The sequence below is a fragment of the Xiphophorus maculatus genome, chromosome 3 (assembly GCF_002775205.1).
Source record: "Xiphophorus maculatus strain JP 163 A chromosome 3, X_maculatus-5.0-male, whole genome shotgun sequence".
NCBI lineage: Eukaryota > Metazoa > Chordata > Actinopteri > Cyprinodontiformes > Poeciliidae > Xiphophorus > Xiphophorus maculatus.
In genome coordinates, this window is record NC_036445.1 from 11,859,571 (window position 1) to 11,887,075 (window position 27,505).

At 40.5% G+C, this 27,505-nt stretch overlaps 1 protein-coding gene across 1 annotated transcript; it reads left to right on the plus strand.

The window, feature by feature from the left end:
- On the plus strand, nt 1–27,125 carry LOC102228624 (nuclear receptor subfamily 2 group F member 5). The gene is made up of 4 exons (XM_005801813.2): nt 1–2,479; nt 14,023–14,303; nt 16,472–16,718; nt 23,337–27,125. Exons 1-4 carry the CDS (start codon nt 2,113–2,115, stop codon nt 23,654–23,656), a joined length of 1,215 nt encoding a protein of 404 aa, XP_005801870.1. The 5' UTR covers nt 1–2,112; the 3' UTR covers nt 23,657–27,125.
- Nucleotides 27,126–27,505: the final 380 nt, after the last annotated feature.

Consider the following 27,505-nt stretch of genomic DNA (forward strand, 5'->3'; position numbering starts at 1 on the left):
GGGAAGAGATGAGGGGTGCACCCCATTCACCCTCCTGCCTGTCCGACCCGTCCGCCGGCATCAAGCCTTGGTGGAGTTTCCCTCACATGACAAATCAGGAGCATATCAGGGAAAATAATCAGACTCCCGCTGCTTTCAGTGTTAAACCCTCAGAAATCAACACTGTCGCCGTTAATTACCGCAGAGCCGCGTTTTCTGGGAAGCCACTGAAGTCCCGGAGCATCAGACCCGCAAAAACCGTTTTTTTTTCCACAAGTGAACGCTTTGTGTCGCACTTTGAACGGTTGTCTTATCACCCCGTATTTATTTGTTTAATGTATTTATTTATTTCTGTTTTGTTGGAAGCAAAGCAACAGGTTCCGTGGGCTTAATTGTGGTTCCGTGCGCAGACGTTTCCGTGGAAATTGGATATTTTCTGTTACGCTCTGCATGGGAAATAACGTATACCTAAAAAAAATCTATAAACAAGTAAACAAACAAATAAATACATAATTTAATAACTTTAAAAAATAAAATAAAAATCAAAATAAGGAGAATAACTTGCACCACCGTGAAAAAACTCGATTTCATTTCCGTCCAGGATCAGGTGTGATTGCAGAAATTGAACTTTCATCGTTCGGTCTGAAATTCAGGCAGTTCCTGCCTGAATTTTCCCCTCATTTAAAATCTGGACGTTTAAGTAAAAGGAGCTGAAATTCATCCTCGGGGTTTTTTCATCTATTTCGTGTGAAATCCGATCTGAGCGAAAATTTCAGTTAAAATAAGAATTAAAACACTAAACTGGGACCCAATTTTATATACAGACATATATATTTATTTTTAAATTCTAGTCATTTTACTCTGAAACCCCTAGAAAAACCTAGAAACCTAAAAGAACCTGAAGGTTTATTGTTTAAACTCTCCTTAAGCCTGACTCATGAACAAGCTGGGCAGCGTAGGTTTCATCTGTTTTCAAGTTCAGAGTTTTAACTAAGAACTTATTAGAATAAAACCAAACAATCTGCGCATTCTGTTCTGAATGAGCGGTTCGGTTCGGGGTGTCCCACTAAAGCCGCTCCTGTCAGTCAAATCAGACCCAGTCGTTCATCTCCCAATCAGAGAGCTTCTGGACGTTTTTACTAGACTTTTCGGGCCAATCCCGGCCGGCCTCTCACGTCGCTCTCCTCACACGGAGGGGAGGAGAAGCTTCCTTATTTGGCTTTTATTGCCTTATATGGTGCGCCGGCAGGGGAGGTCTCCTGTCTGACACTTTCCCCCAACTGGAGCTTTGACTCTGGTAGACAGGACACCCAGTCTGAGGGCGACCCGGCGAGCAGCGCTGCTGTTTGGATCTGTTGTTCGGTTTGGTTCTCCTCAGCGGACCGTCATCCTGAATTCTCGGAGGAAATCCCGTCTGTCTGTGGTAAAGAAAAAAACTTGTGCGCAAACTGAAATCGTTTTCCAGTTCGCTCCGCTGCGCGCAGGACGGAGAGGATCCAGGAATCCCCTCTCCTCTCCTCTCCTCTCTTCCCTTCTCCTCTCCTCTCTTCTGGACTCGTACTCTGTGCCACTGGGACGAAACGAATCCTGCTCTGAAACACGTGGTCAGAATTAGTTTAAATTTGTGTTTGAAGAATCGATAGCACCCGAACAGAATCGAGCCGGAGGGTGTGAGCTGCGGGATAATTGCTGCCTGCGCAGTTTGTGCAGCTTTCTCCCAGTTGAGGATAAAAACACCCGACAGGATTCCTGACAGTGTTTTCACTCTGACAGCCAAGCTGCTCACTTGTTGGACTGACTTTCCCGAGAGGTTCCGCTCTGAAGAACAACGTGTTTATGGATCGCTGCGCAGAGAGGAACTCCGGGAGTTGTTGGCTCTGCAGTTCGACATCGATCATGTTGATTCCCCGCGGTTGCTTTGTACTATAATAGATGTTTACACAAAGCATTAAGTCGTATTTTAAAAGTGACTCTGTTCAGCTCAGACCAGCTCGCATTGACCCCTGAGGACAGAGGGAAGCGCCTTTTCGCCCTTCCTGTTTTCTGTTTTCCTTCAAGACGTCAGGACGGATCTCTACCGCGCACTCCGACTTCTTCTCTGATTTAAACAGAGGCAAAGTGTTTGGGGATAGCATGGCAATGGTAGTAAACCAGTGGCCAGAGAACATTTCTGCAGATCCGGGCTCCCAGCTGCAGATGTGCGGCCAGGAGCCCGGCGGGGGACCGGGGACTCCTAACGGTTCCACACCGGGGAACGACGCGCTTTCCGGGGATAAGCTCCCCAACGTGGACTGCATGGTCTGCGGGGACAAGTCCAGCGGAAAGCACTACGGCCAGTTCACCTGCGAGGGATGCAAAAGCTTCTTTAAGCGCTCGGTGAGGCGGAACCTGACGTACACATGCCGGGGGAACCGGGACTGTCCCATCGACCAGCACCACCGGAACCAGTGCCAGTACTGCCGGCTCAAGAAGTGTCTCAAAGTCGGGATGAGGAGAGAAGGTAAGCCGGACATTCTCTTTCATTTTTGGGGCACAAAGGATCGTGTTTCTGTGCGTGACGTTGTGCGTACTGTTCATTAGTCACTATGGTCGAGAACTTAACAAAAGAACAAAGACAAGTGGCGCTTTCTGCGGTTTAATTTGCACATTTGCAGCAACGCTTTCAGACAGATCTGACCATTTTCACGTCTTTAATGCTAAACTGAGACATTTCTAGAGCAGCTGCCAAACCGAACTGACACATATCGGTCCACTTTAGTCCAAACATGACGCATTTCCAGTTTTTAGGAGACACATGTCATTTTGGAAGAGCACCAGGCAGAACTCCGGTGCGTAAAGGTGCGCAGCGCCTTCAAGGTTCCGCACGTCCAACCGCTTCTGTGGGTAAATAATCAGTCCCACCTGCGGCTCCTCGCCGCTTATTCCTCAAACATTCTCCAAATCCGACGCATTCATGTAAAATCCTCCATTTGTTTCTGCGCGTTAATTATGCTGTTTGTTCAGTGACACCGGGAGCAGCTATAAGAGGATGCCGCAACATTTGTTGCATTGTGTTGGATTAACAACGGGTCAGTTGATGCCAAAGAGGTTCAGTGGAAACGTGTTGGTGAAGAGGAGCACTTCGCCTTATTAATTATCATCAAGCAGCGACACCCAGCCCACGATGCGCGCGCTGGCGCGTATTTAACCAAAATGAGACCAAAGCGACCTCTGCTAATTGCTGTGCGGCGGTTGGTTGGATTTTTGTCACATATTTTGGACTAAATCTCAAAATTCGAAATCTTGAATTTACATTTTCCTGCCTTACCAATGAGGGAAGTTTTATGTTAAGAAAAAAGATGGAATCGCGCAGATTTACGCAGAAATCTAAGTAAAGCATGCAAACTGTGCGCAATTTATGTGCATTCTGCTGCTTTTAAGACTCAGCTCATTAAATATCTCTGCATTTAATGGAGATGTAATCAGGAGACAGGATAAGGTCAGCAGCAGCAAATCCCTCTGAAGGACACTTAGCCAGTGGACGCTGAAGGACAGATCGTTTCCTCTCCGTCCTTTGTTCTTTATTGAAGTAAAAAACAAAGAAAGAAAGAAGGAAAGAAGGAAACACCTCTGGACAGGTTAGGAACACCCGCCCTGCTCACATCTGAGCGGATCCCTCAAGGCTTCCTGCGAGTGAACTCCTGCGCCTCGGCCTGCCTGTGGACTGTAGGCTGCTGCATTCTGGCATGTAAAGAAACCCGCAAGCCACACCGAGTCGGTCATGCTCCTTTCCGACTGGATGAACCCGAGGAAATCTCCTGATGCGCCGCATGCGTGTTTACGGCTGCAGAAAGTTGCTCTTGCTCCTGATTTAATTTAATAACGAGACTTAAAATGTCACATTTTAGATTATGACCAGGAGTTCTGTCAGAAGAGGAGCTGTTTGTGCAAATCCTCCCTCTGAGACACGCTTTTCTGGAATCTAAACGGAACTTCATTTCTCAAATCCTTAGTCAGCTGTTTTATTATTGCTTAATTATTTATCAGTTTTCGGCATTGGGCTGGGTAGTGAAGCATGCCCAGGTTTTAAAAAGTAATGATTTAAAATGTTGTGCAATAAATTCTCTCAAAAAATGTAGAATATTTTAATGAAATTTCAGAGGAAAAACTGCCAGTGGAGTTTTCTCAAGTGTAAATCTGTGCAGCCCCTCCCCAACCTGTTGCTGCCAGATAGCTGGCTGAAAGAATGAATAACATTTTCACTCCTTCAGTCTAAATGCATTCTGCAAAATAAGCAGCTGATGATGACTTCATTAGCAAGAGTTCATTCAATGTCTTTGGTTTAGTCTTTACACCAAAAGCAAAAATAATAAATAAATGTTACACATAACATCACATAATCAACATATATTAGCAGCTATATTAGTTATTGCTTTTCTGTTTTGAATAAAAACATTAAGTTCATGTTTAGACCTGTGCAACATATTTATCATTGCAGGTCTGCAGGTTTGGTGTCATAAAGGACTGATTGCTCTGTCAGTGTTACAGCCGACGATCACAACTGAAGCAGATTTTATGCTGAATCTAACAGGAAGTGTTGTGCTGTGATGATGGAAATGAAAGAGTCGAATCCATCATCATCAGTAATAAGAAGATATTAATCTGAGCAGGCCTAATTATTTGTGTAAAAATGATTAAACTGATATATTTCGGTTGAACATTTATTTGGGGAGATGCGGAAATGTTCAGGTTTCTCTCCTGACTGAAGCATTTCTACACAAATACATCTCAGCTAGTTGCTTTTCATGACCTGTGTTACTCTAGACTAGTTGTTTTCACAGGAAAATTAAGGATGATATGAATAATAGATTAGTCCTGGAAAGCTGATATGAATGTTTAATGGTGGTATCTGTTTCCTGGGGTTCCTGGAAGAGACCTGGACCGTTCAGCCTCCGCCGGGGTCGCCCAGCACTCCTGTTTCTGCTTTATTCACATACATCACCTGAATGGAGGAATGGAAGATTCTCGCTAGACGTTTTCACATCCTTACAAAACCTTTCGAGATCAGTCAGAGTTTTGTTGTGGATGTTATTTATTTTTCCACAGACGTGCAGACAGATCTCATGTGTTTGACTCCACTTACAGATTTTCCCTCGCAGAAAGTAAGTGAGTGAATCTCTCTTGTACGACTCTGGCTCAGAGTAAATTAATATTTATCTGCCTGAAAAGACTTTTTAAAGGTTTCACGAGTAGCAGATTTAAAAGTCGCTCTCTCCAGAGGGGACATCTGACCTCTTTTCCGTGTAGAACATCATATCATTTGTCTAAGACTTTGTTGACGGGAAGACCCTTCGGTTGGAATCAAATGTCTGAAGCTCTGGCAGCCGTGGAGTCGTTGTTTTGCCAGGCGGCTATGTGGAAGCTGCAGTTGTTTCTCTGTCGGCAAAGAGAATCAACATGACACTTCCTGTGAACTGCGTGTTTTAATTCTGAAAGGACGAATCATTGAAGACAGAACATGCATTTATACACCATGATAAGGTCACACTGTCTGCTGTGTGTGTCCTGAATTGGCGCCCACAGACATGGCGATGGTGGAATTAGCGGCGTGTTCTGATGATAAACAGACCCAACATCTGTTTATAGGGCAGAAATCTGTAATTCCCACTCTGAACACTCCTGACCCACTTTGCACCCTGACAGAACGTTACAGCGGCGGCAAATGTAGGTCAACCAAAACTAAAACATAACCAGAGGACGGACTGAAGTCAAAGTCCAAATGTGTGGAGCGTTGAGGAGGCGGGGGGGCGGAGGGGGATATCCCAGGGGAGCGTTCAAGTCCAACAATGTATTGGCTAATCCGACTTTCCATCAAGCGATCCTGATTGGTCTGCTTCGGTTGATAAAAAAAACCGTTTCTCCCAGAAATGTCTTATTTGGGAGTTTCTAATAGTTAAACCATGAGCACATTGCTGCAGAGTTAATGATTAAATTTCTCTCAGCTGAAAATGCTTCTGGTTACAGAGTAGAAGCAACATGTGGGGGAGGGGGGGCAGAGTTTCATTGTAAAGTTCTGAGCTGCTAATGTGACAAAAGTAAACACAGTGGGATCTTCCTTAGCTCGGTCATCTGGGACGAAACTCAGCACAGAATGTGTTTCTGTGTAAATTAGGAGGATTTTACATTTAGAAAGATGCTAGTATTGAAACTGTCTGGTGCAGATTGTTTATGGAAAAGGGGATTTTTTGATGGGAATCAAAAGGTGTAAACGAGCTTCAGGGTGAGATGGTTTGCAGGTTATTCAGGAAGTTCCCAGACATGAAGTCCAGCCGTCGGTTTCTGTCGTTCTGCGTCCAGCGGCGCCTCGGGACGACCTCCACTTACGCTCTGTCGCGTCTCTGGCGGCCATTGCTCCTTCATGTCTGACAGATAACTCAGGACAGTCCACTTTTACTGAGCAGGTGCTTCATTTTTAAGATTTGTCCTCAAACGACAGGAAAGCTGGTTGTAAAATTGTACAGAAAACTTTCTTTCTGAAATATTCATTTGATTTTAAGACTTCTGGTTTGCACAACCCCTGAATTCTCTACAAATAACCAAAACATTTATAACACACCTGGTTTAATTTGGACCATATAATGTCGGGAAGCACCGTAAATTGTTACATATTTCCATCACTCGCCTGGGACCGAGCAACATTTTCATATTTGCCGTAATAAATTTGATGCTGACAGAATCTCAAAACGCCCTTCTTGATTTTTGAGGGAACCTCTGAGGAATAAAACCAGCTTAGACTTTGGAAACTATGAAATTTTTATGGTGTGCAAAAAATTAATATAAAATTGATATTAAAAGGAGTAGTAAAACTTAAAAATAAGAATAAAAATACATAAAAAGTAACAATTAATCCTGCTGCTGCAAGATATTACAGTATATAAATTATAACAGTTATAATGTAAAAAATATGTAGTATAAATATTACCTAAATACAGGGTTTTGTGTACAATATTCCTGGTTCACAGTTAAATATTTGTGGATTTTTATTTTACACTGAGCATTTCTAAAATATTTGAAAGAAAATGAAGCTTAGGAAACTGAAATCCTTTGTTGTAATGCTACTAGACATCCTATTGGCTGCTTTTTGCAATGCAGCCAATCCAAGAGCAACGCTGATTTTCCTCTGTGCTGATTGGCTGGAGTCCTGAAAGCAGAAATAAGGAGGCTGTAGATGTTAGCTGCTGCTGTAGTGATAGTATTGGGTCCGCCGTGTGTTTTAATACATACTAAGATATATTTAGTGCTTGAACTCTCAAAAAATCTAAAATGATTCATGCTGCTGTCAGTTAGATTAAAAATGGTCTCATTCCTTTAAGAAGCATGATGCAGGCATTTCTCAACAGACGACAAAAGGTTGCATTAAAAAAATTATTTATCTGTTTTCATCTACACTTTATAAAAATTATGATTTTCTGAATCATTACCGGGAAATTCTTATTGGCATTAGAGCAGTCAAAGTTTTGCATACTTCCTCTGGTATTTTGACAAAGAGCTCAAAGTCTTTGAGGTTGGAAGACCTCTGTGTCATCACCCTAATCTACGGTTGTAGTTTAGAACCAGTGGATGGAGCTACAAGTTTCATCACAGTGATTTTTCATTCTGTTCCCGATTAAAAGAAGAGGAAGTGTGTTTCTGAGCAGCAGGATGTCGGATCGGATCTGCGTGAATGAGAAAACTCCACTCACTCTGGCATTTCTAAAGTATCTCATAAAAAACATTTTAAACTGAAAACTACTTTTGCGTATCCTGATTGATTCTCTCCAGTAGAAAGAAACACACTGAATTCACTTTTTCTTTTCAAAGTAAAAATGAAAAGTTTCCATCTGCATTAACTGCCTGCGCCGTACAAAATCAGACCAGGGGCCACAAATGGCCCCCAGGCTGCATTCTGGACACCTATGTCCTGAAGTGAATTTTATTTTAAAAAGAACTGTTAAGTTTTTAAGCGTAACGGTGGAAAGAAACGTTTGTATAAAATCAACAGAATAACCATGTAGGAGTCTGTTCCTGCACAGTTTGAAACATTTTGTTTCAACAGAAGTAAGTTTGTTTTCTGGCTTCCAGTTTCCTGCTGTGGTTCTGATAAGATGTTCATTTTTCGGTAAAATTTGCATAAATCTGAAAGACAGATTTTAATAGAAGCAGCTGACATAAACAGAGAAAACTGGGATTATTTCCACCAAAGCTTTAATGTTATGTGTCTGTGTCAGCTCCTTTGACACACTGGCTCCTTTCTGCTGCGCTCTGCCTCTCGTTGCCCCGCTGCACTGACCTGCAGGTCAAAGTTCAGGGCCAAAATAAAACTATGAGAGCTGTGGGGATATCACCTCGGTGTCACATCACAGGCTGCCCTCTCAGCTGGATCACACATGTGCATTCACATGCACTGCAGGCAGATAGAGTTACTTTTCTGTCTTTTTCATGCAGAATTTTTTTTTATTCTTTTAAGTCAGGATGTTAAAGATTTCTCACATTGTTTCTCTTTGCATCCTGCAGTCACTGTATCTTATCATGCAGCTTTAGCTTTGCTAACAAGCCGAGGCTTTAGAGCTGAAAAAAGCCACTTTATTAAACCCGACTCCGAGAATAATCCAAATCCATAATGCGTCTGTTTTCCTCCATCTGTGCTGACCTTTCGGACCAAATGTTGATAGGCCTTAATTGTATTTAGCTGCTGTAATTCCACTGACTGGCTGACCCAGAGGCTAACCCAGCAGCGCTGCGCCAGCTGCCGCTTGCTGAAGCGGCGTTTTGAAAGTCACAGCTGAAACGCACTGCAAAAAATCTTACCAAGTATTTTTGGTCTAGTTTCTGGTGCGAATATCTTAGTACACTTTAAATAAGACAAAACTAACCTAAAAGTAACTTTTTAGTAAGATATAGGCAGTTGATATAAGCAAACAATTCCTTAATATTGATGAAATATTTGTTCTATTGGTGAATTATTTCACTAATAACAAGACTGTTTTTTTTTGTTTTTTTTTTTTACAAAGTTTTAAGTTAATTTAAGTAAAGAACTTTTTCTTTATTATTAAGGAATGATTTACTTAAAACAATAATCTTTCTGGAAAGTTACTTTAAAGTCAGTTTGTCTTATGTCAATTGTGCTAAAATATTTGCACCTGAAACTAGAACAAAAATACTTTGTAAGATTTTGTGTTGCTGCAGTGCGTCCCAAAGCGTCTCCATGTTCACTTTCCCTCCTGATTCCGCATCCCGGACATATTTCTGGATTAAACTGCTTGTTTCAACTTCACAAGCCCAGTAACTTTTGTCTAATTGCAGAGAATTTGGTTATTTAAAAGCAGAATAACAGATTATGGTACCTTCTGGTCCCATCCCCCCTGCTTCCCTGTTTCTCTCTCCACTGGCATCTGCTTCTAATCTCGTTTCTGTCTCTTTCTGCCCTCTGTCATGTCATCTTCCCCTCCCTTCTTTCTCCATCACCCAGTTTTTCCTGCTTCCTTTCCCTCTTTCCCTGTGTTTTGGTCCATCTCTGTAGGCGAGGAATAACAGAGAGCGATGTGTTTCAGTGAGACGTACTCAAGCGCTCTGCCTCTCAGGCACGAGTGACCCCCACAATGAGGCTTTTGAAGAGTCAAGTGGCTCCAGCAGATACGCAGCAGTCTGCAGATTTAGCCGCTTATTGACACCAGAGCAGATTAATATCTGTCAATGTTTGAATCAGGAGTGAGGAGTCTAAGATTTCTCAGCTGAAGAAGGAGACTCAGTCCCTTCAGAATCTGTTTACGTTCGTTTGACAGTGCCCTCTAGTGGCATGAGGACATTAGGAGACAAAGTCAGCTAACTTGGACGTGTCAGAAAAACATTCAAAGTGTCCTGAAGAGTTACTGGTCCTTCACTTTGTTTAAATTACACTAAAATGTTGCATCATGGTAATGCAGCAAGATTCAGATGTGGTTTATATGCAGCAAAAATAAAATAGAGCACATCAAATGTGCATTTTATTGTTGTAGATGTGGAAATCATGCAAGTTTAACTGCTAAACAACATTTAATAAGTCAGAATAAATACACTTATACTTACTTTAACTTAGTACATTTATTTACATCCATTTTTTATCAATTAGTTATTTTATTCACTCAAATCAATTAGTTACTTTTCATAATATTCTGTTTTATGACTCTATGCTCAACAAAAGGCAATATTTGTCAATTGACATATGGAAATACAATCAATCAGCAGCTCATAAATAACAGGATAACTGCATTTAGATCATATTTCTTTGTCCAATTTCTTCCTAAATATACATTTCAGACCTGAGAGCTCAGATATGTCAGCTGCTACTGGCTGTCCTAAAAGTTGCATCATCACCCAATTTGCACAACTGGCCATGTGTTGTAATGGAGGGAGGAGGAAAGAGAGACAAAGTGAGTAAAAAATACCTTGAATGTGTTGCAACAACAAGCAAACCTGCTTCTGATGCTTCCTCTATTTTTATCTGGGCTTAATACTGGAAAAAGGAACAATAAAGAGGCTCTTAAACAAAGTTGCTCAGGATTTATATATATATATATATATTAATTTCTTTAATGATTTGCATAATTTCACTCCTACAGTTTTTAGTTTAACTTTTTAAAATCTGGTTTGGTTTGTAATCTTCTGGAGACAACTCCGAGTTATCTGTGACAAGGAACAGTTAAAGTTTCAAATCCATTAGACACTGACGCCGTTGTTTTGATGACGGTGGAAGCGGGCATCTTGCCGTGGGACTTTTTCTCATGTCACAAAAGGCTTCAGGATCACTAGAAAAAGAGGCTACATTTGTTTCTAGCTGCTTAAAGCAATGCTAGAGGAGTCTGAATACTTGCTAAACATAAAGACAAAGTTGATAAATTGGCAACATTTGCCTCCAGGTGAAGAAGTTCAGATTGTTAGCTTTTTTGCTAAATTTTGACCTTAGCATTAGCTCTGGTGCTAAAGCAGCTCAATCTGGACACAAAGTGAAATACTTACTTCAACACAGAAACTTTGTCAAACACATATTTTATCACAGCTAGTCACTTTTACTGAGATTATATATTTAAGGGAACCCATGAAAACTTGTTGTCTGGTGGCTGCTGCTGCACACGATCAGAACCACCGACTGAACCATACCGGGTCCAATCCGTTACACATGATCAGCCTCTCCCTCATGCAGACTAAAACAATAATCCTGTTGCATTTTGTAAAACTCTTGAGACCAGCTATTGTTTGAACTTGCACCATAAAAATATGATTTTCCTAGATTCACATTATAACAGAAACTTTAATATTAATATGGTTAACAACCAGAAAGTAATCACAAAGTGAGCACATATGAACCTAATGGACTTTAGAGATAAACATGAATTGGGATTTACATATTAATACAACTTATAAGGAAATTTGCCTTTTTAATAAATATCTGAACTTCTCGTTCTTACAGTCTGACGCTGGCTGAGTTTAGGATTTTTATAGGTGTTACTGTTGTATTACCAATATTAAAAATGCAGATTTTTCTTTTTATGTAGTATTATTTTATAAAACGTGACATTGTAGCAGTTGTGGACCAGCCAACCGTCTTCCTGGTTCTGTTCATCCCTACAGATGGATGTAGGTGGTTAAAAACTGTTGTTTTTAGGGAGTAAATTAGATGTATTTAGGTTGTGGTTGCCTTTTTGCCTTTTTATGGTGATTCATTGCATCTGAGGAAGGCAGAGCAAGACATTTTACCATGAAACTGCAAAGTTTTGGAAAAATGTCAAATTCATCCAGGTTTTTCAGCTTCTTTGTATTTTAATGTTTTCTTGCATTCAAACTCTTCCACAGACACCATTAGTTCTGTGAATATTAGTACGTTACAAGACAAGCAGGTTCAATTCACAATGAAAATCTGCAGCTGTCCCTCTGCAGTGACTGAAAACATCTGATCTAAAACTAAATGCAACAATTTCATTCAGAGTTTTGTTTCTGTCGCTGTTGGAGTGAGATCAGGTGGAAAATTATTCTTTTTGTGTGACAAGCGGCATCTTCTCATAGCTTCAGCTCGCAGGAGGAAAGCGCATTCCTCTTGATTACCACAGGTTAAGCAGTTCATAGAGAAAAACGAGTGCTTTGAGGTCTTCACCTTTTGTGCAGAGGTATTTTTCGTCAGGCTCAAATTAAAGGCATTTTCAGCACGCTCCGCAGTGAGTTGACCTCCAGACGCGTCACGGTGCATTCGATTGCTGCAGCAGCTGTGGGTGAGGCTGCAGGTGATATTTAAAAAGCATTTTCCAAACCCCCATTCACTCACTCACTCACTCTCCAGCCTTCACCTGTCTCCCTCCATATTTCACCTTTTCCTCCAGCCCTCTTTTTGCCCTCAATCTCTCTTTTCTCGACTTATCACCTTTCTCTCTCTACCTTATTTCACTATTCCAGCCTTTTACCTCATTTTCACCCCCCTCACACATGGCTCCTCTTTGCATTTTCATTGCCTTTCTCCCCTCTCACACTTGCTCCGTGTAACAGTAGATGGAGTTATTAGTCAGACAGTGGGGATGCCTGAACAGGTGTTTTCCAAATGGGCCTTTGAGCGCTCACCGCATCATCATCACTCCTCGCCCGCGGGGGGTTGGGACGTGTGTTTGTTGGAGAGCTTGACCTCTGTGTGCCCCGTTCGCTTCAGGCTCAGCCATTTGCCAATACAGGGGGACCGCGTGTGTGTTTGTGTGTGTGTTACATGTATTCATGTGCGAGTGCATAACATATGTAGGTGTGAAGAAGTGTTATATCTTTAACAGCTGCTGCTTGTCATTACTCATTGATGCACAACAGCAGTGGGGAATGGCCTTGGCTGGGCCGCTGAAGAGACGAGCGCTGACACATTTAAGAGTTGGAGAAATGTTTTTTGCCCCTCGACCTCCTTCTGCAGCCCGACACATTTTTTATGCCCAATTTGCTGCTTTATTCCTCTGCTTCTACCTTCACTTAGGCTTTCAGGGCTCGCTTCGTTTTGCAGATACACTCCCTTTCACGTTCTCTGCAAAAACACAAAGTCTGACAGAGTATTTTAATCTAGTTTCTGGAAGAAATATCTTGGCACACTTAAAAAAAAACTAAACTAACTTACAAGTAACTTTTCAGCTAGGTGTAGGAGTTAGATTTAAGTCAATAATTCTTTAGTATTGATGAAAAAGTAGCAGTTCCACTGGCAAATTATTTCACTAAAAAGAGAGTTTTCCTTTTATAAGTCAAGTACACTGAAAAAATGCTTTCATGAACCTTTTTGGAGTTCAAGAAATGGAGTCAACTTTAAAAATTGACTCCAATTTATTACAATTAATTTTATGAGTTTCTCAAGCTATAACTCTGATTTGGAAAATTCAGAAATCCGAGTAATAATTTTTTCAGTGTAATCTGCCAGTGGAGCTGGAACTTTTTCATCAATATTAAGGAAATATTGATTTAAAACAAGTTTCTATATTTAGGTGATTAGTTATTTGTAAGTTAGTTTATTCTTTTTTAAAGTTTATTAAGATATTTGCACTATAAACCAGACTAACATTACTTGGTACACTGAAAAAGAAAACAGTTGATCCAACTTAAAAAAGTAAATTTGCTAAAAGTAACCAAATTAAGTTTATCCACGTAAATATGTTAAGTGTATTAAGTTGTTGTAAATAAAGTAATTTTGACAAACTGAATTTGATTACAAAAAACAAATTAACTCAATTTTTTAAACTTGGATCTTCATTCTCTTTTTTCAGTGCACTAAAAAATGAAATCAGAATTATAGCTTGAGCAAAACTAACACAATTAGCTGTAACAAGTTAGTCATTTTTTGAAGTTGGTTCAAATAAACATTTTTTTCAGTGTAATTACATATTGTAATAATATGTAATTATGTTGAAAAGCTCCAACATATTGGAGCTTTTCAGCAGCTCCAATATGCTGCTGAAAAGTTACTTGTAAGTTAGTTTGTCTCATGGGAAACGTTTGTAAAACTCATGCAGCCTCCTGTGTTTGTGTGTTTTTGGACAGCTGTACAGAGAGGACGCACATCGAACTCCCAGAGCAGCCCGGGTCAGTACCTGACCAACGGTTCCGACCCGTACAACAGCCAGCCTTACCTGTCGGGCTTCATCTCCCTGCTGCTGCGCGCCGAGCCCTACCCCACGTCCCGCTACGGGGCCCAGTGCATGCAGGGAAACAACCTGATGGGCATCGAGAACATCTGCGAGCTGGCGGCTCGGCTGCTGTTCAGCGCCGTGGAGTGGGCCAAGAACATCCCCTTCTTTCCCGACCTGCAGCTCATGGATCAGGTGAGCCTGATGAGAGAAAGAAAAATGATCGGACACAGCCTGTTCTCATTGCTGAGCCGCTTCCAGCTTTTATTCTCGTCATTCAGACGGAAAATGCCCGGAGATTCCAGGAAGAAATCATTAGATCTCACCTTCTCAAGAAGAAATCTGACAACTCATTTATCTCCCGCCACTTTGAAAAAGAAATGAGCCGATAAATAAATGAAAAGATAATATTTTCCTCTACATCTGCGTTGAGTGTCACTTAGCAGCGTGTAAAAAGGATTCTGTTGGCAGAACCTCGCGGCGCTGAGTGTGGACCGACCTGAAATTGATCCTCCTCATGCAGATTTATGCTGCTGGCTCAGAGTAACTGTTGTACCTATAAATATTCATTTGGACATTTGGTAGTCATGTTATGATGAATTCATCCTGCTGCTGAAAACAGAACATTAATGAAACCATTAAATATTACGACAGCAACAACGTTTGCTTTCGCTCAGGGTGAATGTTTCTGATAACAGTTTCATTTAGACCAGTTTACAACGTTTTATACTCTCTGTTTGGATTCAATTTTCAGTTCATATTGTCTTTTTTAGACCATCAGCTCTTATATGTGTTCCAAAAACTGTTGTCAGCAACTTTAGCAACTCTTAAAGGTCAGTTATAATAAAGCTACACTTCAAAAAAGAATTAACATTTTAGTTTTTATGAATGAATTAATGAATTTATTGTTCCTATATTCATGTACAGTGAGATTATAGTCAAAACGAGCCAACTCCAGAAACAGTGTAATGTAAGAAATACAATACAAATTCAATAAAAAATACGAATATGGTGATGTTTACTACACACACACACGCATACACACATATAACCACCATAAAATCTTTTGATTTATTCATATTTATTTATTTCCAGACTCTTTGAATAAATCCACCCAGTGGTGGCTAAACTCCTGGTAAACTGAAAGTCCACTAATAGCAGCGCTAGTTCTTCATTTAGCACTTTTGCTAACTTTGAAAACGCTTAGCGCACTTAGCTTCCCCAAAAGTAATTTTTCCCGATAAATTTGGAAATCCAGATAAAATGCTAATTTCCTTGACTATTTTGTAAACTTTTAGTTTACAAGCTGATTGAAAGATCTGTCTGTGAATCCGGCTGATAAAAACCAACTACAACATTTTAAAATGAGATTTATAACAGACAGAAGTGAATGCAAGGAAATAAAACCTCAAACTATGTGGGGCTCAGCAGGTGGGAAGGGATGAGTCCTTTCTCCTCAAACGCTATTTGGACTGCGGCGTACATTTAAACAGGAGAATCCTGAGAAAACGTGATTCAGATATTATCTTAGTTTATGTCTTAAGTATCAGGGTTGTGTCTGAAAGTATCTCAGTCACAGCCCTGATTAAACTGGCTGAATGAACTTCAGCTTGTCCTTTATTGTGCGTTAAGAAAAACCGGATCATCTCCCATGAAAGGAAGAAATGTCTGTCAGCTTTCAGAGTGTCACTTCAGTCTTACTTAAAGTTCACGGAAATGATCAAAAATAAAGTCAGGATTATGAATTTGAACAAGTATGTTTCAGTTTTATGGCTTTTATTTAGACTTTAAATTTAGCTTTAAATTTGCTCAGCAAGATATAGGAGTTAGATTTAAGTCTAAATCTCAAGTTTAAGATTTAGACTTAAGTGAGTATTTTTAAGTTGAAAACCAACTATGATAATCTAAACTATGATAGTGACCAAAATTTTATCCAAAAATAAGATTTTTCTCCTTAGAAACAGATTCTTAGTTGGTTAGTTTAAGACCTTTGTGTGTTGAGCCTCTTTCACATTCTGCTGATGTTATCTGCAGTGCAGATATCAGCACCACAGTCACGGGTCAGAACCCACTCATCAATTGACGCTCAACAATTTCCATTTTTAACAAATGTAAATTCGACTCAGGACGTCCCAGCAGCTTGTTCAGTTCAGAGTTTAAAAGGATTAAATTGCAGTTTTTCTATCTGAGTTCATCAATGCTGTTTACCTTCAACGTGCAGGTGAGCAACATTTTGATGCTTTTGTAATCAGCATTGAAGTTATGCTGATATTTTATGAATAAAAAAATAAAGCTCACATGGTTGGACTAAATCTGGTCTGAATTTTCAGAACCTTCCCATCCATTCTGTGTTCCTGTACTAGGTGGCGCTGCTGCGCATGTCGTGGAGCGAGCTCTTCGTCCTGAACGCTGCCCAGTGCTCCATGCCGCTCCATGTGGCGCCCCTGTTGGCGGCCGCCGGCCTCCACGCCTCGCCCATGTCCGCTGAGCGCGTCGTGGCCTTCATGGACCACATCCGCGTCTTCCAGGAGCAGGTGGAGAAGCTGAAGGCCCTGCAGGTCGACACGGCCGAATACTCCTGCCTCAAGTCCATCGTGCTCTTCACGTCAGGTGAGTTCGGATCAGTTCCCCAGATTTTAGTGGTAAGATTTTAGGTCAGTAGGTTTGAAAACATCAGAAAACATCTTAATTTGAGGGGAAAGAAACTAAATGTCTTCTACTTTAGAAGGTTGAAGTCGTCCATTAGGATCTTCATCACTGATTTCCTGACATTTTACTGGACAGATTAGATTTAGATGAAGGTAAAGTTACTTTCTATTCAAGACTTTAGCTCCCATGTCCATGATATGAGGACAATGATTCACTTTTTTGTTTATTTTACATGATTTAATGTGAAATGGAAAAAGGTTGTCATTTAGGCCAGACTAATTTGCAGTCATTACTTGACCTGCTGCACTAAGAAATAAACCAATTAATTGCATGATGAGTTAAAATGAACTCAATAATTTTCATCCATCCATCCATTTTCTGTTCACCCTTTGTCCCTAACGGGGTCGGGAGGGTTGCTGGTGCCTCTCCAGCTACGTTCCAGGCGGGAGGCGGGGTACACCCTGGACAGGTCGCCAGTCTGTCGCAGGGCAACACAAAGACATACAGGACAAACAACCATTCACACACACACACCCCTAGGGAGAATTTAGATAGACCAATTAACCTAACAGTCATGTTTTTGGACTGTGGGAGGAAGCCGGTGTACCCGGAGAGAACCCACGCATGCACAGGGAGAACATGCAAACTCCATGCAGAAAGACCCCGGCCGGGAATCGAACCCAGGACCTTCTTGCTGCAAGGCAACAGTGCTACCAACTGCGCCACTGTGCAGCCCCTCAATAATAATTTTCATTTGCATGATTTATTATTTTTCTCTTTTCTCTCTTTCTACCAAAAACAGACAAAAGTCCTGACTCTGGTTTATTGGTCTCAACTGGTTCCTTTTTTGAAGGACAGTTTTATTTACTATTTAATTCATTTTATTTGTTGTTTCTGTTGTTTTATTTATTTAGCTTGGATATTTCAAATGTCTTCCAGTTCCAGACATTTAAATGTTCTTTAGAATTTAAAGTTATTGATATTTGAGAATATTTTCTTGCATTATTATGTAGCTACCGTTATGTTACTTGAAAATGGTCTCAAAACAACAATATTATCGTTTATCGCAAAAACTTCTGGGACAATTTATCGTCCAACAGGACTTGTTATGGTGACAGGCCTAATCATTACCCTGGTGATGATTAGCTAAAGCTCACTTTAAAATGTGCAACAGCAATTTTTTTAATAAGATAAAAAACAGAAAGGGCATCAATTCCTAAAGTCCAGGGTCCACATTCCCCTAAATCCAGCCCTGTTGACATGTATATTAAAATTTCACCCAATTTATGCAAAATCAGTTTCCTATTCAACACAGCTCAGCCCAGTTTATTGAAATTAAGCATAGTCATAATTAATCCATTAAAGTATTAATTTTAAAGTATTTTTAACTATAAGTAATAGATTTGCACCATTAAAACACCATTTCTAGTTTGAGAAAATACATTTACAAAAATGTAACTGCATGTCAGACATAATAAATGCTGTTTCGTCTCTGCAGATGAAGTTTGATCCAGAACATGGCTGGAAACGCAGAAAAACACTGTAAATATCTGAATGTTGAGCAATGAAAGATTCACATCCAGCACATTTGGAGGAGATTAGACATCCAGATGGTGTCGGCTGAAAATGCAAAGATTACCATATTAGACCGTCCCATCGTTTAAATAAAAAGGCCGCTTGTCGTCGCTGCGAGTTTATAACGTTCTTGTTTTACAGTGATGCCTGGTTTTAATGTCACGTTGCCAGTGCAGATGGCTGAACTCACGCCGTGCACCGCGCCATCTTTCACGGCTGTGACCATATGGCTCGGATTTGTTTGTGGTTCACAGACTCACGGAGGGTTAAAGGTCGATTCCGATGTCAACAAAAACACAACCTTTCTAGTGTGAGTAAGTTTAGAGGGAATTAGCGGCTGGCTAATGGGAATGCTTTGGAGCAGGTTCTGCTGATCGGTTTATTCGTGTCTTAATCACAACAACTTAACGTGAGTTTAAGAACCGGACAGTCTGAAGCGTTTCTCAAGGTTAAACTTAGCAAAGAGGAAACTCCTTGTGAAAAGCTAGTTTAACGTTGCAGTTGACGGACAAGAGCTAAAGGTTTTTATAAAAAACTAAATGTGGCATATAATAGCAATTCATCATGCCCCTATATGGTTTTGAAAACTTCCCTGATCATTAAATACAGTTCTGTTCTTGACGATGGTGAATTAGGGCCATTACGAATAGAAAAAAAAGGCGTGCATTTCTGCCAAAAACCTTAAATTAAAATCAGACATTTTCTAGAAAAATCATGGAAATTTTGGAGTTTCAAAAGTTGAAAATGTTTCACTTTTGAAACTCAATAATTTCTACATTCTTTCTAGAACCTTTCTAAAATTAATCTCAAAAGTTTTTTTTTTTTACCAAATTTTTGACTTTTTAAGCCCAGAAATGTTCTTGAACTAATTTTTTCTATCTATTTTGGCCCTAATCCATCATTTTAACTGCATTAAGTCATCAACCCTTCTTTAATCAGAGGGTTGTCTCTGATTAAAGAACGTCAGCGAACAACCAACATCATGAAGATCAAGCAAACAGGCCAGAGAGAACGTTCTGGTTCCATTTAAAACTGGGTTTGGCTCGGAAACAACATCCCAAGCTGTGAACGTCTCCCAGAGCTCAGTTTAATCCATCATGTGAGCACGGAGAGAGGATGGACCACCTGCAGACCTACCAAGACATGGACGTCCACCTGCACTGACCAGAACAGCATCGATCAGAGGAGCAGCCATGGCAGCTCCAAATCACTATGAAGTTTTGCATAACTTCATAGTTATGCAAAACTGGCAGAGAGCTAACCCAAACGACTTGCAGCTGCATTGTACAAAATCCCATTTTAATAGATTGGAAGTTTCTGGTTTCAATGTGTGAAAATGTGCAGAAGTGGCACAGTTTAGTTTGTAATGTCTTGTCAAAGAAAAATAAATACACTACAAACTGATTATTTATTCCCCACAATGTTTTAGATATGCAGCACATTGTCAACAGACTAGTAAAGATTAATTACAAAGTGATTAATTAGGGTGATTCCAGTGGTTCTTAGAACTAATTTTGATATAGTAAATAAAATTAACTGAACTGAAACTTGCATCCAATCTTAACTTTTCTATGTTCCAGTTTAAAGTTGGAAATCCTGTAATCATGTCCAAACTGAGACATATTTAAGAAAACATAATCACAGTACGTTGGACCTGTGTGTGCATTACCTCAACATTATTGACATTAAAAAATATGCATGGTAAAAAAGTGTTGATCTGTTTTCCTCTGTCCCTAAAAGTCCTTTATTATGTAATACTCAAATATGCAAACCATCAAATCTTTGTTTTGAGCTACAGCGGAAACGGTTGTAGCAAAGGAGGGGAAACGCGGTGAGAAAAAAAGACTTCCAAAGCAGACAGCAGTGCTTAAACTGTGGAAAAAAGCTGCACTTAATCCACAACCTCTTCACCTCCACGGAGGCTGACCGGGAGCTGACCTGCAGCGCCGCAGCACACACCGTCTTATTGGCTCCATATGTAAATGCAGCTGGTACAGTCTTGGTCTCTGCCCTCGTTGAATTTGGTTGTAATTTGATGACGATGTTAAACAGTAAAGCTTCATCTATGCTGTATTTTCAACCCCCCAGTGTTTTACTTAATGTCCCAAACATGATCCAGTTAGAAAGAAAAGTAAGCTTTGTATTCAAATTGCATTAGGAGGTTGTGACTTCCAACGTTTTTCACTGTAAAACTGCAAACATCCAACATCGTTTATTTCTCAGGCTGCACCACTTTCTTTGCTGACTCTCACACCACTGAGCTACTGAGGGATACAACAGCTTTAAGTCTTGAAAAAGCCCTTGAGATGTTCGTTGTTTTGATGGCGCTTTCATACAAAGCCTGTTGTGGTTTATCCCTCCAGTCACAGGGATCCAGGACAAGCCAGAATCCTGTCACATCTGGGATTCCTCACTGCAGGATCATGCTATGTGACCCTGGAGGAAACGGATGGTGAACGAGCCAACACTGAAATGTTCCTCCTTTCTGATTTTAATTGCATTTTCCCTGTTTTTTTTTTTTTTGCCTCTTGCACGGCTTGTCAGATCCATTCCTGATGCGTCCTGCGTCTCCTCCAAACCTTGGAACCTGTTTGTGTACGTGGGTGGCTACAGATCCACCTCTCCGCTATCTTCCCTGCTTTCATCAGTTCTTTCTCCTTTATGATCCCATCTATTATTGAAAACAGCCGTCCACAAACCCACCCCCCAAACCTCCCATGCTCCCCAAACTCCAAGCGAGTCCAAGCCCCAAGACCCCTGCCCCCACCGCAGGACTTGAATTATGCATGCCGTGTTTCAGTTAGACGCAGGATTCGCCGTGACCTACATAACCCCTATAGCCTTGAGCATCTTGTGTGACTTTCCTCCATTGGCAGATGCAAGTGCACATACATTTTGAGTTAAAAAAAATTGTCCAAAAACATCAAAAATTGACGCATTGCAAAATGGTAATAAACCTGACTCAAAGGATATCTTAACAAGCTCAGACAATCACCAATTGTCTGTTTGTTTCAATTGAGGCAACTCCCTCCGCTCCCCTGTGGAGTCCCGACCCATCAAGCCACATCAGGGAGTGGGTATTTTATTCCTGCCACCCTGATCCTTGGCCCCCTCCGATCTGCTGCGTGCCCAAGGATGAGACAATAGAACACGTTGGTGCTTGGCGTGGAAGGGCGCCCACAGAGCTGTCGCTTTGGCACGCGAAGTGGTCTCAGTCGTGCAGACAGCTCCGCTAATCCCGACCAGGCGCTGGCCGTTTTGTCACGCAGGACCCCAAATAAAAATCCTGACTACAACACCGTCCAGCAGCCTCCTGTGTGGAGGGAAATATAGCCAAAGAGGGGGCAATTATTCTCAGAGAATGATAAGAATAGAGTCCGCTGGGGGTGGGGAGGCATTGACACGCTTGATTAAAATGTGGAGTAAATTAAATACTTTCCAGAGTGGAACCGAGGCGCAGCAGGACAGGGTTTACACGGGGGACAGATCAAAGCCTGTGATGACGAAGCGGACCTGTGATGCAAGGCGACGGGTTAAAGCTTACAGGCCAGTGCTTTCACGTAAAAGCTTGAGAATAAATTGCCCTCATCGAGTACCTGTCTGCCGAATGTGGGTTCACTCAGGGGCCAGAGCGTACAAAATGTACAGTATGCGGCAGAGAACAGTAAAATGTGTCTTTGTTTAGACTTCACACTTTTCTGACCTCCTTTGCTTTAATCCCTTTGCTTTTCCCTCCGCGCTGAGGGTGCAAAAAATATCTCACGGTGTTACGCACTCTCTCAGTTTGTGTGAGATTCAGCTGGAGGCGGGGGTGAATTAGAGGGAAGGTCTGATGGGCTTGGAAGCAAAACAGAAACCCAGGCTGGGAAGGAAGTGATTTCAGACCACAGGGTTGAGGTAGATGAGTATCTCTGAAGTAAGGACTTGATTTTTATTATAAGGTTTGGGCATCTTACCTTGAGCCTCTCGCTTTAGGATGCCTTTGATAGTAACTCTGACTTAGTCAACCAGATTTAATTGTGGATTATGTCATTTTGGTTAGTTTTGAATGGTATGTCCACAGCTTTACATCCAGACAGACAAATACTGTGAACAAAAGTCTCACAGTCACATATCAATGAAAACCAAAGGAAAGCAAGCAAGATATTTGTGTTTACAGGAACAAAAAGGGAATCATCACCTTTCAACAAGAAAGGCCACAAGACTGTGAAACCACAGTTTTTCAACACAGTTAATGGAAAAGATGAAATAACCTAAAAAAACTTACCACTCATTCTTTTCTTTTGAGATGTCTGAGTTGACAAATTAGTAAAATTGCTACATATATGTAAAAAGTTGCATAAAATAGTCTAAAATAGTTTGAGGTTCCTCTTGGTTATCTAGCACTGTAGAGACAAATAGTTATTCGAAGGGATAAATTGTTTCCTAATTAGGACTAAAACCAGTAGGGAATTGACAATATCAACAGTGAAACAATAAATACAAAAATAAAATCCTGGTTTTCTTTTCAGCAACTTGCACTGGTTTTGTCTGGTTGACCAGAGCTCGCAAGTGGTGCTTTATCAATTTGTGGGTAAACTGACCCACAAATTGGTGCCCAAGCCCAGTCCTCTAGAGCTACTTACCTGCAATTTTCAGATGCATCCTTTGATAACACACCTGAATCAGATGAATACCTCATTACTAGTCTTTTGCAGAGCTTGCAGATTGTGGATGAAGGTATGTTGGAGAACGAATGCATCGAAAAGTTGCAGGATTGGCACTCGTGCCATACAAGTCTCAGTGTTTGTCGTTAACATGAATGTTTTTGTTCTTTCTTTAGCTCTTTTTCTAACCTCTAAACCCTCACGCCAAAATCAATTCCCATTTGGAAGCTTTGAATCATTTCTGTTTTGCACGCTGCCTTTGGGTCAAACCAGTTAATCCAGAGTGGCTTCTTACTGTCATGAGGAGTTTGGTTCTCTCTTTAATCAAACCATTATAAATGTTCCTTCCTTCCTCCAGATGCCATGGGGTTGTCTGATGTCGCCCATGTGGAGAGCATCCAGGAGAAGTCCCAGTGTGCTCTGGAGGAATATGTGAGGAACCAGTATCCCAGCCAGCCGAACCGATTCGGCCGCCTGCTCCTCCGCCTGCCCTCCCTGCGTATCGTCTCCTCGCCGGTCATCGAGCAGCTGTTTTTCGTGCGACTGGTGGGCAAGACGCCCATTGAGACATTGCTTCGAGATATGCTGCTCTCTGGCTCCAGCTACAACTGGCCCTACATGCCCACAGTGCAGCGCGAGCGGCCACTTTCCCTCCACTACAATGAGAACGGACCCTGAGGCTGAGCAACACAGGAGAAGCTCATCCTTCTTTCCTTCCCTTCCTTGTCCGCAGTCCACTTTTCAGCTTTCCCCGAGGAAGCATCTTCCTCACCATTCCACCCTTGAGACTCTTGAAACGTTACCATCCCGGTTACACAAGCCAGCCAATTGTTCGTCATTGCCGATACAGAGACTCAATGGCCTCTCAAAGTCCCCAAGCTGATAGTGTGCAGTCTTTCATTTTGAGACGTGGCATGAGCTGGACAAGTTGCTGCACAGTTCACCAGCAGGTCTGATGGACTCACTTCAGATGTCAGTTATAAAACTGTGCAAACGTTTGCCTAATTCTTGGTGCTATGCCTGCATTTACAGAGCATGGCTGAACCTGAGCAGGGACTATGCCATTTGAACTCTGCAGCCAAGAGCGCGAGGTCTGAGTGTGTATTTACTAAATTTTGAAAAGCAAACCAGAAGCCATTAAAAGAAGACAAATGCCAAAATGTCTTGAACTTTTGCAGATGATGTTATATTGTGTGTTGTTTTAGCACTGTTTGTATGGAGAGATAACTCATGATTGTGTCCATATGTATAGTATATCATTGATTCATTGGCATCTAAGGCATCTTTGGGTTCACTGAATTAAAAAGCTCAGGTTTCTAGGGGTGTGTGGGGGGTCAGACTAGCAGACATGTCAGTATTGGGTTCTGGTTGTTCTGCTCCATTGTCACTTTGACCATTTGCAGTTTTGATCACGTCGTACCCAGATTTTCATGGAGAAGAAAGGAAGTTATCTTCCACCGGCCTCTTCATGTGTGTGTTTAGGTCTTTTGGTGCACACTTTGACCGTCATATATTTAAAGTAATATTCTGTATCTTGGAGTTATGTGACTCCAATGAATATTTTCCATTAAGAAGTTGCAGATGGTTTATTTGGTTTGGTTAGATGATATATACTTTCAAATGTTTTCAAAACCATTTCTGAAAATTTCAGAAAATGAAAACGTCATTATTAAATTCAGGGGTATTATGAGATCATGTCCCAAGATATCTTGTAATATTTTTGATTTTTTTATATTTGAAATCCTGTCAGGTTGCAGTCAGGAGGGGTTTATATGAAAAGATATGCATGGTGGCATTCCTGCTACCACACATATTGACTTGTTTTGTTTTGATTTGTTTGAAATATTGTAAATGGAGACAGAAGAAACAAGCTTGACCCACAGGTTCTTCGATGAAGTACTGAGAAACTATTGGTGACATTGGATTGCAATTTGCAGCTTACAGGTCACCATTTTTAAGTGATATACATTGTATTCGACCGTCTTTAGTTAAAAATCTGAAATACTTACAACCTGGATAATCCTACCCTGAACAGTCTTTAAACACAGGCACTGAATTATTTTAACCATAGCAGTTCTTTAAAATCCATTTGTTGTTCTCAAAACTTTTACTATATTTTTAACTCACAAAAAAGGAGCAATTCCACTACTATTCTTCATCATGACCACCTTCAATTGGTTCCTGCATAAAAAGTCAGACATGAACAACTTGTTTTAACCCAGTTTTCTCATAAATGTTGGTAAAATCTCATCACAGAATGTTCCTGTAATCTAAATACCAAGTATTACCTCAGTGTTTGGGGTGTTTTGCCCATTTACAGTGTTATTTACCTGCATTGTGTTTCTTGCCATGGTAAGAAAAACTAATATTTTATCATCATCCTTTGATGCATCTGATTCACAGTTTGATAACCAAGATTGCCAGGGACTTTTTGGACATGACAACAAAATGATGCACCATTTCTAAGATAGTCACATAGAGAGCATAGATGTGCCACTTTTCCAAAATTTAAGCATCCGCTTCTCTAATTTAGCAGAAATGAATGAGCAAAATCCATTTGGAAACTTTAATCTCATTTTAAACTTTGCAGATTTTCTGTCAGCATTGATGTTTCTCTCACCTGGCCTGGTGAATACTTGGAGTGGCTCCAACTGACTGCAACCTGACCAATGTTTTGATTAATTCAGCTGTTAAATCTTTGGCTCACTCATAAAAGTATCCACATTTTATCCTCAAATATGGAAATATGCACTGAACGCTGTGATTTCTACACAAACATTTGCACCAAAAGCTACAACAAATCTATATTTATGTAAGCATTTTTTTTTTACAAACTGAACTCCCATAAGGAACAGGAAAAATATGCAAAAGTAACTGACAGTGATAAATAGAAGTAGGCATGGATGAATAGGGAAACCCTAGCAGCGGATTGGCATCAGGGAGTCAGCAGAACAGCCAGAGCCCTCAGCATTAGCACAAGAACAAAAACACAAACCCAACAAGTTTTATACTTGGGAGCAACCTGTGCCAAAGCAGACATACATTTAGTTTGGAATAAATTTATGTCAGTTAAAAAAGCAAGTGTAACTTTTTGGTTTGTCTTTAATTTGACTATAATTGTTTGGATTCTGAGGTTAAGCGAATCATTTTATAAAATAAAATAAAAATAAACAACATAAATTAAGGCTTTGGCACTTGCATTGAGATCTTGTCAGACTTGACACTTATTCACACTTGTTAAATCTCAGCACTGGTGGAATATTTCTGCCCTATACCCATTTGATGAAAATACGTATTTACTTCTTTAAACGATTCACTAGAACTCCCTCACTGATGCTGCCACAGGAGGCAGCCACACCACTGATCATCATAGATGTGTGTTTTTCTTTTTTTGTAATGATTGTCAGTATTGGACCTTTTAGACTTTAGGCAGGAAGTGAGTGTCTGGGGGGCGATTTACAGAATTAGCTGTACTTGCCTTAGAACAAAGATTTGTCACTGAGCATTTATCTTATGACTGTGCCATAATCTCTCGTTACCTGTTATAACAGGTATTATGTTCTGTCAGGAGTGGAAAGAAGCTCACATGATGCTGAAATGGAACGTGCATTTTCAAAAAAGACATGTATATGTGGATTATCTTTATGCAATAATTAGACATTAAAAAAAGAACTACTCACGATAGAATTTTTTTGCTTCGACATCAACAGCACTTTTAATTTTTTGACATCATGCAAGTTATTTTTCCACTTCCGGGTGATATTGTTGTGTAGGGAAAAGCCCCTAAACTCATGTCATTTGAGCTTATCATGTGGAGTAATGTATCACTAACCTCTGAAAACCTCAGTCTATGTTGCAACACTATCCCTGTGGGACTTAGGACTGTGTTTAATGTAGGAATACTTTAAGTTTTTATTATTTTTCCTTTGTCCTTTTGTTGGAAAAACTTTGTTTATGTCACATTACCAACACGACACCGTAGTATTGACGACAAGCATCAGTATTGGAAAAGCCATCAGGGACCTGAGAAAGTTGTGTTGGTAAATAAATCCACAGAAAGTTTCTAAGAGTTTGTTTTTATCCCTTTTTGCTTTGGTTTGGAAATATTGATTATCCAATAATTGAAATAAAGTTTTGTTCACACTAACTGTTCTGTACTCTCTTTTCAGTCACTTTCCAGGCCTAGAAAGAATGTACATCCCATTTCAGTTTGGGTTTTATCTGTCAGGTTATTCTAAAATTAACTGATCTTCACCTGAATACTAAATTAAAAAACTAAAAAAGCAATGTGGAAGACTAACTGATCATCGGCAGTCTGACCTATCAAGAGCAAATATATATGTGTTATTGTTGCAGAAGCACAATAGGGCTGAAACGACTAAATAATGATCAATTAATTTAATAATCGATTAATCACAGACTAAAAAAAGCCATTTGCTGAATGGACATCACTCAGAGCAGTAATTAGTCTGGAACTGTACAAAAATATCTACATTTTGCATTTAAGAGAAAAAACCTTCTTTGTCT